Source organism: Struthio camelus, chromosome 14, assembly GCF_040807025.1.
Source record: "Struthio camelus isolate bStrCam1 chromosome 14, bStrCam1.hap1, whole genome shotgun sequence".
Classification (NCBI taxonomy): Eukaryota; Metazoa; Chordata; class Aves; order Struthioniformes; family Struthionidae; genus Struthio; species Struthio camelus.
Genome location: NC_090955.1, coordinates 12,850,999 through 12,867,601, shown reverse-complemented (window position 1 = coordinate 12,867,601; position 16,603 = coordinate 12,850,999). Strand labels below are relative to the sequence as shown.

Genomic DNA, 16,603 nt, shown 5'->3' with positions numbered 1-16,603 from the left:
TGCTGGCTTTCACAGATCAAAATAAGGTTTCCCAGCACTGGGTGAACAGGGAAAGGGGCTGGTGTAAAGACTGCACCCACCAGCTACCAGCTGGTTAGAGCCTGGGCCTTCAGCTCTACTGCTTGTGGGGATGCAACAAGCTGTCAAGTTACTGTCAACCTTGTGAGTTAATGATAAATCCTAGTAGGATAATTTTATAGAGGATCATGCATCCAGTAGGGTGTGTGGCATGTGGGATGAACGTGTTTAATATTTTGATCTGTTCAATAACTTAAGCAGATGCAGTGCCGGCGACTCTGGTGTATTAACATTGATGGAGCACACAAGGGATGTCGTACTCAACACACACCTTGGGCTGACGGGACTGAATGTGAACCCGGAAAGGTTTGTAATACCTCATCCTTTATAGCTATATATCAGTCAAACTCATCCTATCCCAAGGGCCAGTTGTATGGGATAGAGCTTCTGACCGCAGCTCCTGTCCAAAGCAGCTCTGTATGGTTTTAGCATTTTATACAGGAGTGAACTGTATCCCATGTAATGTGATTAAAATCTACTGCTTGGCATTATTTTGTTTATTGCAGTTATTCTTTTTTGATTGCTTATCTTTCTTTTTAAACTAACAGTGAAAAGTGAACTCTTCACTATTAATTAAGAGTGAACTCTTGAGCAAAACTTCTGCAAAGCTTTCCTAGACTTTTATTAGAAATTTCCCATGTGATGTGAGTAATTAGTAATTATACGTAACATAAACTTGCCAACTGGCTTCTCATCTTGACAGCTTCAGAGTAAAATATAGAACTAGTTGACATTTTCTGTATGAGCCTTTTTGGCAGTTTTTCATAAAAATTTTCCATTTCCATGTGCAATGTTAGCTTCCAACTAAATATTTTTCCAACTAAATACATTTTCTTGGATAAGTTTTTAGTTTTCACTTGTTCAGATCTGGAGAAAATTAGTTGGAAGATTTTTTTCTCTTTTATTGAGATGCTGAATCTTTTGAAGAAAAATGTCAACTAGTTTTCATAATATTTTTCTGAATAACGATCTTCCCCATCTTGCTCTAGTAAGCAATGTATGATGTTATTCAACAAAGCATAGCGTAAAAATTTGGTCTTGTAGTTAATTAATGATCAATATTTAAAGTTTCATTGCCTTGAAAGACTCTGCGTCTAAATTCATAGTCTTTCAAATGTGGATGCTATTTTAGGTGCAGTCTTTCACAAAGGTTGTGGGTCTCCTTGGCAATTAATTTTTTGTTACATGTGTCTGAAACTCATTTGTGAACACTGATTTCGTTTAAGGCAATGGGCATAATGTAACGGTTTACCTTCCTTATGGAAAAGCATAGTCAACACGGGAGCAGAACTTGATAACCTGATGTTTTTAAGGTCAAGTGTATGGTAGAGATATTACTGGAACTCTATTCCTGCGTTACTCTTTGGTGCCAGTGGCACACCAATATTTACTGTTTTTATGTAAAATCACTCCCTTTCTTGAGAATCAGGATCAAAAGTCCGCTCTTAAGTGGGACACCCATGACCATACACCTTGTATCTTCAATTTCTCTGTTTGTGAGCTTGGGACGTGCTCAGACCTGGCTGCCCGGAAATAACTACTTTTTTTGAATGCCAAATGTCTGAGCTGCAGTTCTGTTCAGGCATACCTGCAGTTACGCTTGGATATGACCAGAGTTGTGTTCAGACATCTGCGGACAAGTTTAGATAAGTGTGAACTGAACTTCTCTGCTGAGAGTGGATGGGATCCTAGGAAAGGCTAAAACAGTCGAATTGCATCCAGGCATTTGAATGTATTCTGTGAAAAAAAAGGCTTTGCGCGTTGTATTTGTGTGTTGGTCTAACTCAGGCTTAGGGTTTGGATTATCATAAGCTCTTTCCTCCTCACTATTTTCTTGGGCTTGTAAAGTGCTGAGGTGTGAGTCCAGAGTGCGTTTCGTTGGAACAAATCACTATTTTGGTATCCTGCAGTGGCTAGGAGCCCTGTCGAACCACTGCATGCTGACTAATGCCTTGCCTCAAGCCTGAATGTTTAAAGTCCATGATATATGGGTTGGCAGACAGAGAAAATACCATGCCATTTTTTATGGAGATACCTCTGGAAACAAGAGAGTCTGAATAGCTAAGGGAAGTCTAGCTACAGCTACTGAAATATAGACTTAACCAGGCTTTAAAGTTATTTTTAAATCAAAGGTAATAAAACAAGATGGGCTTATGCAATAAGCTTATGCATATTTTGAATGCTAGGGCACTGGAGTTGATACCACTAAATCAAATAATAAGCCCAGATTTTGGCCTTTGTTGGGTGAACACCAGTCATGATCATTTGCTCTGCTTGACAGTGCCCGTGTCTTACCAGTTGGAAATAAATCACTATGCCGCAAAGAAAGAAAATAAAGAGGCTCATAAGCTTGGATCTGTGTCTCTTGTGGTTTTCAGGGTTGTTTTAGAGAATGGTAAAAGAAGCACAGATGAATAGTAATCATTTCTGTCTCCTCCCTTATGGCAGCAGGTACCGTATAAGTTATGCATGCGTGAAGCTTCACAGCACTTGTCTGCCCCCTGCTAATCTATTCAGCCAAATCAGCCAAGTCCGGGAGCTGGTTTTGGTGAATTATCTAAGGCCCCTGTGGCAAGACAAAGGGAAGGAAAGTCTGCTATAGTGTCTCCCTTCCCTGCCGTTGCTCTCCTGTTCAACTTTGTATCTGTTTAAGTTATTTTGAACTTGCTCCAGACAAAAACCCTTTTATTCTCTTCATTCTCTGATCTGTAAGCTCATAGGAAAGAGCACCCTGGCAGACTTCTTAGTTTTCTGTTGTAATTCAGCGTAGGAATTATTTTTAAAATAAAAAAGACATGAGGGTTGCACAGCCAGACTATTCACAGCGTGGTTCCAAGAAACACCATTGCGTTTCCATAAGATAATCTTGCTGTTTATTTAAAACAGCTGCTCTTTCCTCCCCCCCCCCCACCCCGATTCGCTATCAATTTGCTATCACCACAAGCCCCCAGTTTGGAATAAAATCAAGAGATTTAGGTAATTTCCTGGTTAATCCTCAACCCTCGGATGGGAGACATATAGGTCATGTCACGGTCTGTTAGCTGTGTACATTCACTAGTTAGCTATTCGATCTGCTCCGGGTCAGCGGTGCCAAGCATGACTGTGGTTACATATTTAGCTGTGAGTGTCAACGTTTCTGCGAGAAGTTCTCCTCTGGGACAGCGTGGATGTACTGATGTCGTGCGTTTTGGTATGCTGATGATAGCTGCTGGCCCCCTTTGTCCCTGTAAATGACTGATGGGGGGGGGGTCGCCATCCTGCAGTTCCTTGACCCTCGAAAGGCCGGGAGGAGGGATGCATCGCAAGGGTTTGTCCTGCAGCAGAGGAACTCGGCATTTCAGCTGATTTTGTTCCTGTCTTCTACTGTAGCAGACGCTTTTGTAAGCCAGTGTCTATCTGGGGAATCAAATCTTCGGATGAAGGCAGATGCACAGCACGTAGCCTAGAGACCAAGCTCATCCCTTAGTAAGCGCAGTATTTAGGGCCCAAGCTATGAGTTGTTCGGTCATCCTGCCAGCTGTGCACGCAGCAAACACAGCTAAGCTCAGCTTTCTTCCCCAGCAGGTAGCAATGCGTTGAGCAGGTTGTCATCAGGGAAAGGTGTCGAGCATGTTGCAGAGCCAGTGTCATACGGGAAGGCTGTAGACCCCAGTGGTAGCTTGACCTTGATCTATTTTCCTAGATAGCTTGACATAACCTTGATTCCTGTCTCAGGGAAAGGGCTTGTTTCCTCTCCCCAGCTGGCCACTCTCCTGTTAGAGTAAGAAAAAATACCTCCACTGCTTCGCGCGCTCTGCCCGGTTCGTCTGCAGCCCATCAGTGGATGCAGACATTAGGAGAGTGGTGGACAGACGGTCAGACACCATGAGATCTCATTAGCCTGACCTTCCCAGGAAATGAAGCAAACAACACTTTTCCTCAAACTGTTCCCTTAGATTTTTTCAGGGGACTTTTTGTGTTATTGAAGAACTGTCCTACAGGTGTGAAACTCGCCATCAGTTTTGGAAGCCCCTTTGAGTTGGTCTCTGAAGTAAAGAGGAGGTAAACATGGCACATTAGTAAATTAGACCTATCGCCATAAAGATCATTGGGTATTTTCCTGTCTGAACAGCACCTGATGCAGTAAAATATCACAAGGGACTATTTCAATGATGCTTCAACATTTTTTTCTTAAGTTTCCAAGTTTCGTCTAATTTGTGAGCAATCAGCAATGTTTGGGTTTCATATAATTGCAAAGATTTAGGCATCTGCCAGCAAATAAGCACATCTCCAGGTTTAAATCTACTTTAGCAAGCGGTGTTCAGTGAGAGTAAAATCCCTTTTGGGGTCTGGTGGTATTTTTCTATCAATTCTAGTGGGGCCAGGATGTGACTCTCCCCTAGATCTGGTCTGTCCAGAGAAGTCTTTATAATTGTACAACAAACACATCCAGAAGAGACTTAATTTGCACTATAAAAATAGGGGGGCGGGGGGGTGCCAAGATAATTTAAACCAGTTTTCCAAACAAAATAGACAAGAGTTATAGCTGGAAAATACAAGTGCAGACCAAGCCTTGGCAAGTCTCATGTTATGGCTGAGTGAAAAAAATACTTTGGAGTGAGGAATTCTTTGTTTTAATTTGCCCTTTTGCATTTGGAACTTTTCTTTCCTTTCCCTCTTCTGGGATTTTGTACAGCTGTGGAGAGGTTTGAGGGTTTTTTTCTGCTGTTTGCTAATACACGTCCCTATTGTCTGCCTCCTGTTATGACACTTTGTGGTTCCTGCTGCTCTCCAGGAAATCAGATAAGCAGGTTTTCAAAAGCCAGCGCTGTGAGCATTGCTACGCTGGTCGGCTTCAGCAAACGGGGAGTATTCGGTGGTTGTCGTTGTCCTCAGTTTTCTTCCCATAAATCACTCCTCTGGACTCTGCCGCTTGCCTTCTCTTCTCCATTTAAGGGTGCGAAAGATTGGGACTGCTTGTTTATCTTCCCTGCAGAGAAAGAAAATGCAAGGTGGCCTGGTCCTGTGGCTACTGAAATAAGTGGGGCCTTGATTCGGGAGAAGGCACCCAATATGTGCTTGAAACTAGAGCTGAGCACGGATTCAGAGTGCTCTCTTGAGTCCAGCCCAGGGGGAAATCTGCTCTGCTACAAATTTGGCTCTTAAAAAATACACTCTAGGTTTTTATGCAAATAAAATTTGGGTGACTGACCAAAAGTAAAAACATCCAAATGTTCGTTTGGGAAATCTTTGTTGCGATTCAAGCGGGGTGTTTGAGAAAAAGCAAGCAAATGAGTCTTGGCATCAGGGCTGATCACTAGCATTCGACTCGTAATGAAAAAATTTCCCATCTCTCTCTCTCGCCCACAGCACTGCCGGTTCGGGATGTGCGTCCCCAAGGAGCGAGAGGCGCCGGTGCTGGACGGCGCGTGGGGCACGTGGAGCCCTTTCGGCACCTGCTCGAGAACTTGCGGCGGGGGCATAAAGACGGCGATACGGGAGTGCAACAGGCCCGAGTAAGTGCGGTCGTGGGGCAGCCCCCAGCGAGGGCACGTGGCTGCAACGGGCAGGGGCGAAGCAGCCCGCTTGCCTCAACGGGCCGAAATCCCATTTTTTGGTTAGTTGTCCAAAAGGGAAGTGTGCTGAGGAGGGACCCTTCGACAGAAAGAAAAGGAAAGAGCTGGAATATCTGGTTAGATTTATTGTCTCCTCGTTTCCTCGTGTCCTGGAGAGGCACAACTGGGGTCCTGCTTAACGCAGAAGGTGTTTTTCATCTTCCCAAGTTTTGGATGAGAAAGGTGCTGGAGGGAGAGGGGAGGGAGCACGGGAGGAAGCTGGGCCGCATATTTATCTGTTTTCTACCATTTTACTCCTGTTTTGGCCGCTTTTGCAGCTGCTCCTGCAGGGCACATTCTTTATACTGTTACATGCAAGCTGACCCAGACTAGAACCTCGGTAGAAATCTGTGCCCCATTAAAAGGCGGCGCTTAAAAATGTTTGCCATCACCATGGAAGGCAAAACCCCAAACCCTTTGAAACGGCAAGGAATTTCGCCGCAGGCTTCGAGGCGGCGAATGCGCGGCCTGTAAAATATTAGTGTGGGGTTGAGCAACCAGTGTGAAAACAATCTGTTTACATAAATGACTGGTGGTTCCTGTTTAGCTGCCTCCTTTCGGTCCCCGAGAGCACGAAGGGGGCTGAAGAGCTGCTTGGAGGAAGGGAGATGGGAGGGTTTGCCCCCGCGACGGCGGTGGGGAAGCGGCAGGAGAGGGTTGCTCAGCTCGCCCGGGCAGGTGTCAAAAGAGAGAAGACGTCGAGACGGAGGGAGTCAGACGCCAGCACGTTAATTAAAGTGATGCTGGGAAAGGCAGGAGCCGAGGGGGACTCGCGTCTCGCTGTGCTGAGTCAGCACGTGCCATATGGTCCTCCAGCAGCCCGTTTTGCAACGCTGAGCCGAGGAGACGTGAAAATAAAATACGTGTCCACGTGCAGGAATAGCTCTGCAGCCAGTGAAACGTATTCCCATCTTCCGTAGCTGCATCTGCTTGGACTGATAGCTTTTGTGATAGAAAATCTGTTTTCTCCTAAGGGCGAGCCGAGGGATTTTAAATATCGTCTTCTCTTACAGCTTGTGTTTTGTAACGTAGCGTTTCGCGAGGCATTTTGCTGTGCCTGGGGTTTTCAGGAGCACCCAAGTACTCTCGGCACCAAACTCCCTTTGAAATCCCCTACGCTTATCGTGGCTAGCATTTATTCTCCAGGCGTCTTTCAGGAGCGGGGTAGCTGGCACTGCCTCTTCTCGAACCCCTCGTGAAGTCTCCGCGGGGACTCGTCTGTCGCAGCGCAGTCCCCAGCGGTTTCCACCGGCTGTTGTTTTGCCCCGGTAGTTGGACGTCGTGGCATGGGCTCCCGCCATCGGCACTCCCGTCATCGGGGCGCTGCCGAGACGGCGCGAGTGAGCGAGACGGGAATAAAACACGACGCAAAGCCACTACGGCACGCTCTCCCCGCCTCTCCTGCTTCTCAGAGCGCTTCAAAAATCCAAAAATATCCCAAAATATCCAGAGTAGGTCTAGTCTCTGTTTTGCTGCCTTTCGTCAAGCGGGAGAAATCAACTCGCATACGTGGAGTAAGAGCCGAGAGAGTTTTCATTTGGCCTTTTATACTGAACGAGGGTTTTGCTCTTTTGAAGCTTTCCTGTGCGCGGGGATCTGGGGTGGTATCTTGCATGCCAATGAAATATTACGCTAAATCCGGCATGTAAAATGAACGCCCTCCCCCCGCCATGGGCTGAAAATAAGGCTGCAGCTCCTGTCTCCCTCTGTAATGTGCTCTGACACCTACATGGATGAGTACTTTGCAGGACTGTAGGAAGCTGTAAGCCTCTGAAATGGAAACAGACTGTGTTTTGACATACGCTTCAGGAATGTATTAGCTAACCAGACCAGACCCTTCCCAGCAGCATCGCCCCCTCGGGAATTCCAGGCAGGATGGTACGGACAACGCCAGCGGCTGCAGCATGTCACGTACGGTGTCTGGGGGGCGAGCCCCGTTTTGCAGAGCAAAGCATAGCTGCCGTGTTACGGGGGGGAAAAGCTTATTTCATACGATGTCAATACTCAGAGCCCTGTTTTCGAGAGTGGCTTTTGGGGTGGGTCGGTGTTATCTGGGGATGTGAGCTGGATCATGTCTGCATTTCAGTCTGTCACTAGACTATCTACCTGCGCCGAAAACCATCCGAGTTTGACGTGTAAACACATCTATAGATGAATGGGCTGGTTGTTGGCTACTCAGACCCCAGGACTTGCTAGGATGCTGTGAAGGAGATCTCAGACTGTGCTCTGCATATGCTGTAACTTCAGAGATTTTTCTGCAGTCCCCCAAAGCATTAAGCACATGTGCATGAGCACAAGCAGTTATGTGTACGTGCACATGAATTCACATGCCCCGCGGTCACTTCTTCGGGGGCTTTTCACTCGCCCCAGAGCAGAGCTCCTGCTGCTAGGGTTCCTGCGCCTGAGCAGATACCAGGTGTGCCCAAAAACAGCGTTTCGTGCCTGCACCTAGCTCTCCTGGCCCAACGCGAGAGCAGTGTTGCCTGGGGGTCTGCAGTGAAAATATTCAAGGTTAGTATTTATAGATGGTGCATTACGTGTTTAAGAGCTGTTAAGATGGGGTCAGAATAAGCCCCCAATGTTCCCCAGGGCTGTCTGCCACGTCCTGGGAGGTATCCAGCAAAGCACGCGTGCACAGGAGTTTGTAAGGGGAATATTGTTAGATTGAAAACGAGAGTCCATACCAGCCCTTGCTTGATAAAACAGATGATTCAGAGGTAAGGGGAACTGGGACAGAGCAAGAGGGTTTCTGTGTGTGCGTTGCTTCCCCTTCCATCTCTGAGGTACATGGTTGATGGTTATCCATAAAAATATTAGATAGTGCTGAAGGATCCAGTATTTCTTCATGACACTGAAAATTGATGTTATATGAGGCTGACTTATTTTTCAGGGTTAGCGCTGTTTTGTTTACTCAGACTCCGTGAAAAGCAATACTGAATCATTAAAGATTTAAGAATGCCCTAAAATTGTCAGAGTGGTTTGGGGCTGTTTTGAAATGTCAGAAGCGTGAGTGTGTTCAAGGCCCAAACACTGGTTGCAGGGAGATTTACTGCCACAGTTATGAATCTGAGAGTTTGAAACAAGACGGCAAGTTCGGTTTATGGCAAGCACATGTGCTCAATAAGATAGCTCAATCTCCTGGGTCACGTGTAGAAAAAAGGTTAATTGCTTGGGGTATTCAGATCTTATTAGACGCACCCTTTTAAAAAAAAGGTGCGCTGCAGGTTGTTCTTAACTGCCTTCAATTAAAAGGAGACTTTTTTTGTATTAACAGATTCATATTGGAAGCAATGTGGTTGCCATAAAAATGTCAGAATTGCCATTTTTTTCCTTTAAGAAGTGCCCTGTTAGAGATTTGCATAATTTAGAGCCTCTGTCAAATTGCAGCAGCGCTACAAAAGTATACATGTTTTCAAAGCGGAAATGATGAATCCTGTCCAATCCCCCATGAATGATGCCGGCTCCCAGAGATCTGGGGTGTTCTTCCAAGGCCGAGAACTGCTGCTGCTAGAAAGCGCCTCTTCCTGGGTGCTATGTTGTGATTTGGCCAGGACGGTCCTTTGACGCTAGAGGTAGGAGCGGTAGGTAATGTGCCTGCATGCGAAAAGGCTACGAGAAACCGCTTGCTGGCTGGTGCCCTGAAGGGTGCCCTCGGAAATCACAGCCCTGCCACCGGCGAAAGGAGGAATTGCTCCCCGCAAATGTGCCCAGGAGGGGTCTGCGCGGGCTGTTGCACTGGGTTAGCGCCGGAGTGATTCCAAGCGTATTCAGTTAAATTAGTGGAAAAAGCTGTTTGTCAAACCAAGGCGGAGAACAGACCAGCCGGGTTTAGATTCACTCGGTTCGGAGTCGGTGTGAAGTGATCTGAAATTAGTCTTATTCACACCGAAATCTGCACCATCCAAGGTGTGGTTAACATCTTTTTTTTAATCACTGTTACTTGCTTATTTCTAAGCATCAGGTATATTTGTAAGTGACACCAGTTTAGTTCCCACGTGGCACCCGAGAGCTGTCCTCAGAGCAGGTGGAGCTGATGTTACCGCTTATTGCTCAGGGCTGCGCCTAAGGGCGAAGCTTGCCCTCAGGTGTTTCAGATAGGACTGAGGGATTTGCACCACAGCAGCTTGCGTGTCGGCTAGGGCAGGGAAAACATGGTGCGGTGGTGCTCTGCCTCTCATTGGTGCTGCTGGAGGAGACAAGTCCATCCGTTAAACGTGGGAGGGGTGCGGACCGGGTGGCCGGCGGGCTGGAGGAGGTCTGCCTCGCTTCCCTGCTTCGCCAGTAAGTTTTTGACAAGCAGGGGCCCCTCTTGGTGCCTCTTCTTCCCTGTTTATTTCCCAGGAATTGTGATACTTCAGTCGCAAGTAACCTTCAAGTACAGGAGGGAGGAATTGTTACTAGTGGGAGGAAAGGCGCTGCTGCGCCGGGTGGGTGGTTGATGTGTCTGTGTTTTAAGAGACACTAAAAAATCATGTGCCACTGTAGGAGCTTGTTGCCTTGCTGGGTGTAGAGACCCTTGCGTGTGTGCGCACAGGTTGTCCATTTGTGTTATGTTAAGGAAACCTCAGCTGGATATGATGTGGAGAGCTTGTGGTGGGCGCCTCCGTCTTATTTTTGCCTTTTGGATGTTGTTTAATTTACGTTGTAATATCTTTCCTTCTGTAGCATCAGGGAATAACAAAGCTGCTTGGTCGGTACTGAAGTTTTTATTATAGTTATTAACAGTGGTAGCTTGTAGTAACCCCGCCGTACCCCAGAGGCAGTTTATCTTGGAAGCCGTGAGCAGTCAGAGTAAAAATCTCGCGGTAGGTGCTCGTTCCTGCTCCGCTGCCTCTCCTCTCCCCATCTCGCCCCACTAGAGGAGACCTCCTCGTGCGTCGCCCGGCTTTGCTGCTCAGAGGATGACTTTACAGTCTGCAGTATTAGCTCATTCTCTTTCTTCCAACCTCTCCTGCAGACTTGGAAATTTTTCCTTTTTCCCTCCCCCCTATCTGGAGGAGCCTCGTGCATTTGCAATTTCAGGAGCGAGCAGCGGAGGCAGTGCTTTTTACTGGAAGATTTAAAGCACGATGAATGCCATTTTCTGTTTTTTTTATGGTGGGCTCACAGAAGGCTGTATGTTAAGAGGGACATACAAAATCTTACCATGTTCCTAGCAGAAATGTCCTTTAAACAGCCAGCAAGTAGGCTAGCTTGTGTTCCAAAGATGTTTTTCTAGCAGCATTACCACATCTGAAAATGAGTGTCCATGAGGCACAAGCACCTCCCAAGCCCCGCTCGCTCTCACGCCGTTGCTGACAGCAACGGGAGCCCCTTGCTTGTCTCCAATGGGATAGGGAAGGTGGTGTTTTCAGTTCCTGGGGTAAGCTATTATCTGGCAACAGCTTTGTCTACATGCAAGGACAAAAAGCATAGTTTTATGGCTAGAGACCTGAATATGGGAGTTGGGAAACTTAAAATTATGATTTCCCCTAGGCTTATCCACGGGCTTTTATGTGGCTTGGATCATATCCAGCTGATACAGTACTCCTCTTCCTGTAAAATGGGCATAAAGTTGTTCTTGGTTTCTCAGATGGTTCTTTCTGAAATAAGTGAAGATAAAGTTATTTAAAAGTCTCTAGCCTTTGGGGCTATAAATCCCTAAAGACTAAATGCAGGCTGGCCTTTCAGCCCTTCAGGGGAGGCAGCTCTCCTTTGTGTTGTGCTGTTTGGTTATTTGCAACCCAGATGATCAGATGCAAACTCCCAGCCACCAAATCTGTAGGACCAATGGGGGTCATGGAGGGATGGTCACCTGTTATGGCATCCCTCAGTGTGGAACTAAATCCCTACCTGAGGAGGAAGATATTGCTCCTTCTCTCCGGCTTCTCTTTACTGCTACGTTCATCAGAGAACGAATACTCCCTTTTTTCCCCCCTTGTTCTTTTTCTCCCTTCTTAGGGTTGCTTATATAGTCTTTTTGTAAGACACCTGCCTGCAAGGTCTTTTTAGCTGGATATTCGTTAAAGATGTGCAAGGACCAAGGTAAGGCCTTCAGAACAGTATGACAGATAGCTGTGCTGAACACGTTGCAGGACTAGAATTGCATCTTGTCTTCAGCCTGATCCCAAGGTCGTTCAGGCCGATGGGAAGATGCACCAGCAGGGCTTGCTCTGTACGACCACAGTCAGTAGAAAGGTCTTGGATGACAGCACCTTCCTGACCTTCATGTGGTATCAAAGCCCACGCGCAAGAGCTTGGTGGAGATGGAGGCTAGAGGTGGAGGTCTGGAGACCAACTCCATCTGAGGAGAGAGAGGTTGAATGGATACAGGAGGGTTAGAAAACGCTGTCCGGTAAATACACGCTCAGGGATTGCACAGCCTACTTCTATTTTCTTTGTTTCTGCAGGCCTAAAAATGGTGGGAAATACTGCGTGGGTCGGCGAATGAAATTTAAATCGTGCAACACTGAACCATGCTCGAAGCTGAAGAAGGACTTCCGGGATGAGCAATGCGCCGACTTCGACGGGAAGCATTTTAACATCAATGGGCTGCCTACGAATGTGCGCTGGGTTCCCAAATACAGCGGAAGTAAGGGAATGAGGGAATTCAATTTCCGCCCTATGAATTGCTGCATCAGGGTGATGGTGTTGCGGTAACACGGTTCTGCTTTTCCTTTTTCCCTCCCCCCAGTCCTGATGAAGGATCGGTGCAAGTTGTTCTGTCGAGTGGCAGGAAACACGGCGTATTACCAGCTCCGGGACCGCGTCATCGACGGGACTCCCTGTGGCCCCGACACAAACGACATCTGCGTGCAGGGGCTTTGCCGGGTGATTGTTTTCCCTTCTTTTTAGAGAGGGTGAAGTGTGAAATCAGTGAAAACTGCAATCAGTTTTGTGAAGCAAAGATTGCATTTCTGCGCTTTGCTCCATCTGGGTATTTGTGTACCCTCTGCACGCCGGCGCCTGTAGACAAAGTCCCCTGGCAAGCCCTGAGCGTTTTGAAGCTCTCAGCCATCCCTGGATTTTCGGAAGAGCCTGGCATGGAGGATGTTTGTAAATCTGCCCCTCATTGCTGAGGTCTGTGGAAATCTGAGCTCACATCCAAATGATGGCTCCTCCTTTGGTCTGCCCTGCGTCTTCCCAATCAGACCCAGAAGATTTTGTATTTCCGTTTGCAAATATTTTTTATGCTTTTCTCTGCGGGAACAACCTGTGCAAGAGATTTTTTTCTAGCTAAGGGCTCCTTCCCTGTTCCTAAACTAGCAGCACTGCTGGGCTCAGCTGCCCCTTGCAAAGCAGATGCAGAAGCTCTCCAGCTTCTTGCAGCGTGGGGGAAAGACTGCTACCTTTGAGGATACCTCTATATGCAGAGAGTAAAGAGTAGGATAACAGCATGTACACAGATTAATTGCGCTCAGGTCATGCAATGCAGACTGGTACTGAGCAATGCTGGTAGCTGGCAGTAGGGCCTTGCCTGGTGATACCCATATCCAGCTTTCAAAGATGAAAATGTGGGAGAGGGGATGTTTCCATTTCATGAGCAAATATGGTATCGAGGAAGCAGGTAATAATGAACTGCTCTGGGAAGAAATCCCAGGCAGTCTTAAGGCCTTGCCTGGTGCAAACTGCCATTCTGATTCTTGCTTTGAAAAAAGCCTTTTGTTTAAAAATGGTGTGGGATGGCCACACCGTAAATCAGTGGAGAAAAATGTGGGGAAGCAAAACGATTTGTCTCATGGCAACCTTTTTCGCACAAATCTTTTGTATGGTTTCATTTGGAGATTTGTAAATGCTGTTCTAGTCTGTATTTGCTCGATCTAGCTTTTCACTTTTTCTCTTAAAGCAAGCTGGATGTGATCATGTGCTGAATTCAAAAGCAAGAAGAGATAAATGTGGCGTTTGTGGTGGGGATAATTCTTCGTGCAAAACTATTGCGGGCACGTTTAACACGGTGCATTATGGTAAGAATCTGTTGCTAAAAACTTTATAGAGAAAAATGCAGGTCTATAAAATCCGTTACCACACTTAATCTACAAAAACACTGATATAAAATGCAAAATCCTTCTAGCTATAGCATATTCCATTTTATAACTATTTATGCTATCCCTAAGTGAAAAGTACTGGCTTGTGCAATGTGAGGTAATTTCCTTCATTTCCCTTAGCCCCATAAAAAGTGAATGAAATGTCTGTGTAATAGCCTTGACTTTCTGTTAAATCTTTGCTAGGCTATAACATTGTGGTCCGCATCCCAGCTGGTGCAACAAACATTGATGTGCGTCAGCACAGTTACTCAGGGAAACCAGAGGATGACAACTACCTGGGTAAGTGGTCGTACTTGTTTCAGTCCAGAATTGTGCTTTGGTTTCTGGTTGCGCTGATATTTCTACTGGCTGTTCTCTGCTAAGGAAGATGAAGAGCTCGTTTAAGGAGACGTTTTCTGAATGAAAGTATTTCTCATGTGCCCTACAAACATGATCAGCCTCATCTTGCTCCATCTCTTTGTGCATGCCCAGCTAATTGGACAGCCATCCTCGATCCAGAGCTCAAGAGGCTCGCAGATTATAAGAAATATCCCCTTAGGGTGTCTCTGGAGTTGGGAAGGATCAGTGAACCCATTCTGCAGGTGGGAGCTGAGGCGCAGAGCTAGGAACCAACCAGACCCCTGAGTTCCCTGGGAATTTCCTAATCATGGACTCGGGCATCTCTGCTTTCACCATCCTCTGGCTACAGAATAAATATGCTATGCCTAGAAAGACATGCATGTACAAACAAATCCAAAGAATTATTATTTTCTATGTCATTGGGAATACTACTTCTGATTTCACTTAGACTAAGCCCTTCTTGTCCCTGTCAAACAGTGCCGTATAATTGTAAAGAAATACTCTACACCGAATAAGCTGTTTTAATTTAAACCTGGTGATAACTTGGCCTTATCTGCTGTAAATTCATAATCACCGATTTAATTGGTGGGTATGTCTCCAGAGCCACATGAAAATGTGTTCACAATGCGATGTAAAATCACTCTGCTGCATGCACATACGCTTTTAGCACGGCCATGCTTTTTTCCACCATGCTGAGCAGCAATTTACTCTGCGGCGAGCTCTGTGAAGAGCGGATAACAAAGATAATACAACTGCACTTTACAATTGATTTTATACCTGCCTGGCAGAAGGCTTGTTTTGAAGTTGTGCTGTTTGTGTCCCTTGGAGTCTATTCTGGCCGTTTGCAGAGCAGGGAATGGGGCTGTGGTTCCTTGGAGTCCATGGGAGATGGCTGCTGTTTTGGCTGTTTCTTTCCTTTCGTGCACCCCTTGTCTGACATGGTCAGCTGCACTCCCTGGTAGTTTAGGGTCACTTATTCAGATCTCCAAGCAAGGCACTTCATCTCATTTTGCAAAGACAGCTTGTCAAAACAGGATGGCATTGCTGCTGCTTTTTGGCAGTTTCTGCGCGAACTTTCAAAAGCAAGCGTGCAGAAGGGAGTGCATTTGCTTCGAGAGGGGAGCGAGTCCAAGGAGAATGAGCTGTCCCCAAAGCCAGAGAGATGCAACTGAAAGGAGGCTGGAGAGGCAGCAATACTCCTGAGCTGCTGAGCCTTCTTGTAAAATACGGGGGGGCTAAGCCTAAGTGCTTGCTGTTACTGGCTGTGTTAAAAATGGGAATAGGCTGATGGTTCTCCGCCCAGGTGAAGACACTTACTCACTTCTTTGTGTCACCCAAGAGACTGTAGTACACCAGAAGGAAGTGGTGGACAGTGGTGGCAGCCACTCTGAAAGGTGGTCCACGAGCAGACCCACCATTCAGGGACACACCTGAGAGCATCCCTGCTTATCCTTCTGATTCCCGGATTGGGGCTGTGCGAGGTTTTCACTCCTTGCCCGCACATGGCCGTTCGTTTCCAGCCAGGTTGCGCCATCCTCCGATGTTCATAGGAGACAAGGACAGGGTGAACGCACACACATCGGTACCGCAAAAACCTTACTGAGGGGTGATGGTTTTCCATCCTAGCGGAGAGAAGCGTGGTCCGTTGTTCCATCTTCCTAGAAAAAACAATCTTCCCCACGCTGTATGTATTCAAACTAGTCCCCGCCAGAACAAGCCCCAGAGGACTTCTCGGCTCTTCTGGGAGGGCCTTTAATCTTCTTGGGAAGCAATGAAGTCAAATCTTCTTTAATGTTGCTTTAATATTGCTGGGAAAGCATCTCTTCATATTAGGCCCGAATGAAAGCAAATAAGAAGTGTGCATGTGTCCACTTTTTTGCAGCTCACTGAGTGTGAAATCTTGGGCCCTCAATACTGTGAACCTTGTAGTTGCTTAACAATTTAGGAGGAATTTGATGTTGTCATCAAGTCCAAGACACATTCCTATTGTAGGAAGATACAGTAAATGGAAAGGAATCCTTTAGCATGTTTTAGTACCGCCTAATGGCATTAAAGCTTCCAAGGTATGGAATTTGGCCGAGTATGTAGGCTCCTTTGTGAGTTTTTCTCCATCTCTATGCGTTTGCTACCAAGCAGAGTTTTGCTTCATTATCTCTCCTCACTCATTGTAAAACGTTCCCTGTGCTGTTTTGGTGTTAAGTTTAGATTTTCCAGTGCAGAGGCTTTGTAGTAATGTAGCTGTGATGGGTGAAATGGTGGGGAAACTAACTTAGGAAATTAGCTACATAATCGCATTAGTGTGAAGTTGTGCAGCAGACTGCGGTTTTCAGGAAACTGTTCCTTTTATAAAGCATTTAGGCTTTAAGCCTTTAGTGCTTCCACATACCTTAGATTTGGAATAATAAAAATGTAAGGGGGGAGGAGAGATTGGGAGAGAGAGATACTGACCAAACTCCCTGTAATTATCCACTGGAAGATGGAAGTTTGGGCAATTAGCTGACACGGTTGTACCCTAGGAGCACACCTAGAGGCAATGCAAGAGCCACCCCATCTGCACGGTGAGCAAAA

The 16,603-nt window shown here is 46.4% G+C and overlaps 1 protein-coding gene across 9 annotated transcripts in view; it reads left to right on the top strand.

The window, feature by feature from the left end:
• Positions 1-16,603, top strand: part of ADAMTS9 (ADAM metallopeptidase with thrombospondin type 1 motif 9) — a 90,718-nt gene that overhangs the window by 22,527 nt on the left and 51,588 nt on the right. For 7 of the 9 annotated variants that reach the window (XR_011144074.1, XM_068960424.1, XM_068960422.1 and 4 more), the window contains 6 exons: positions 277-384; positions 5,428-5,573; positions 12,062-12,243; positions 12,346-12,482; positions 13,498-13,615; positions 13,880-13,975. Coding sequence is in view for 8 of the 9 variants with exons in the window: in XM_068960424.1 (XP_068816525.1) it covers positions 277-384; positions 5,428-5,573; positions 12,062-12,243; positions 12,346-12,482; positions 13,498-13,615; positions 13,880-13,975 (787 nt within the window). In the remaining variant the exon portion in view is untranslated. The remainder of the gene's footprint in view (positions 1-276; positions 385-5,427; positions 5,574-12,061; positions 12,244-12,345; positions 12,483-13,497; positions 13,616-13,879; positions 13,976-16,603) is intronic. The other 2 variants (XM_068960425.1, XM_068960423.1) reach the window with 1 other exon arrangement.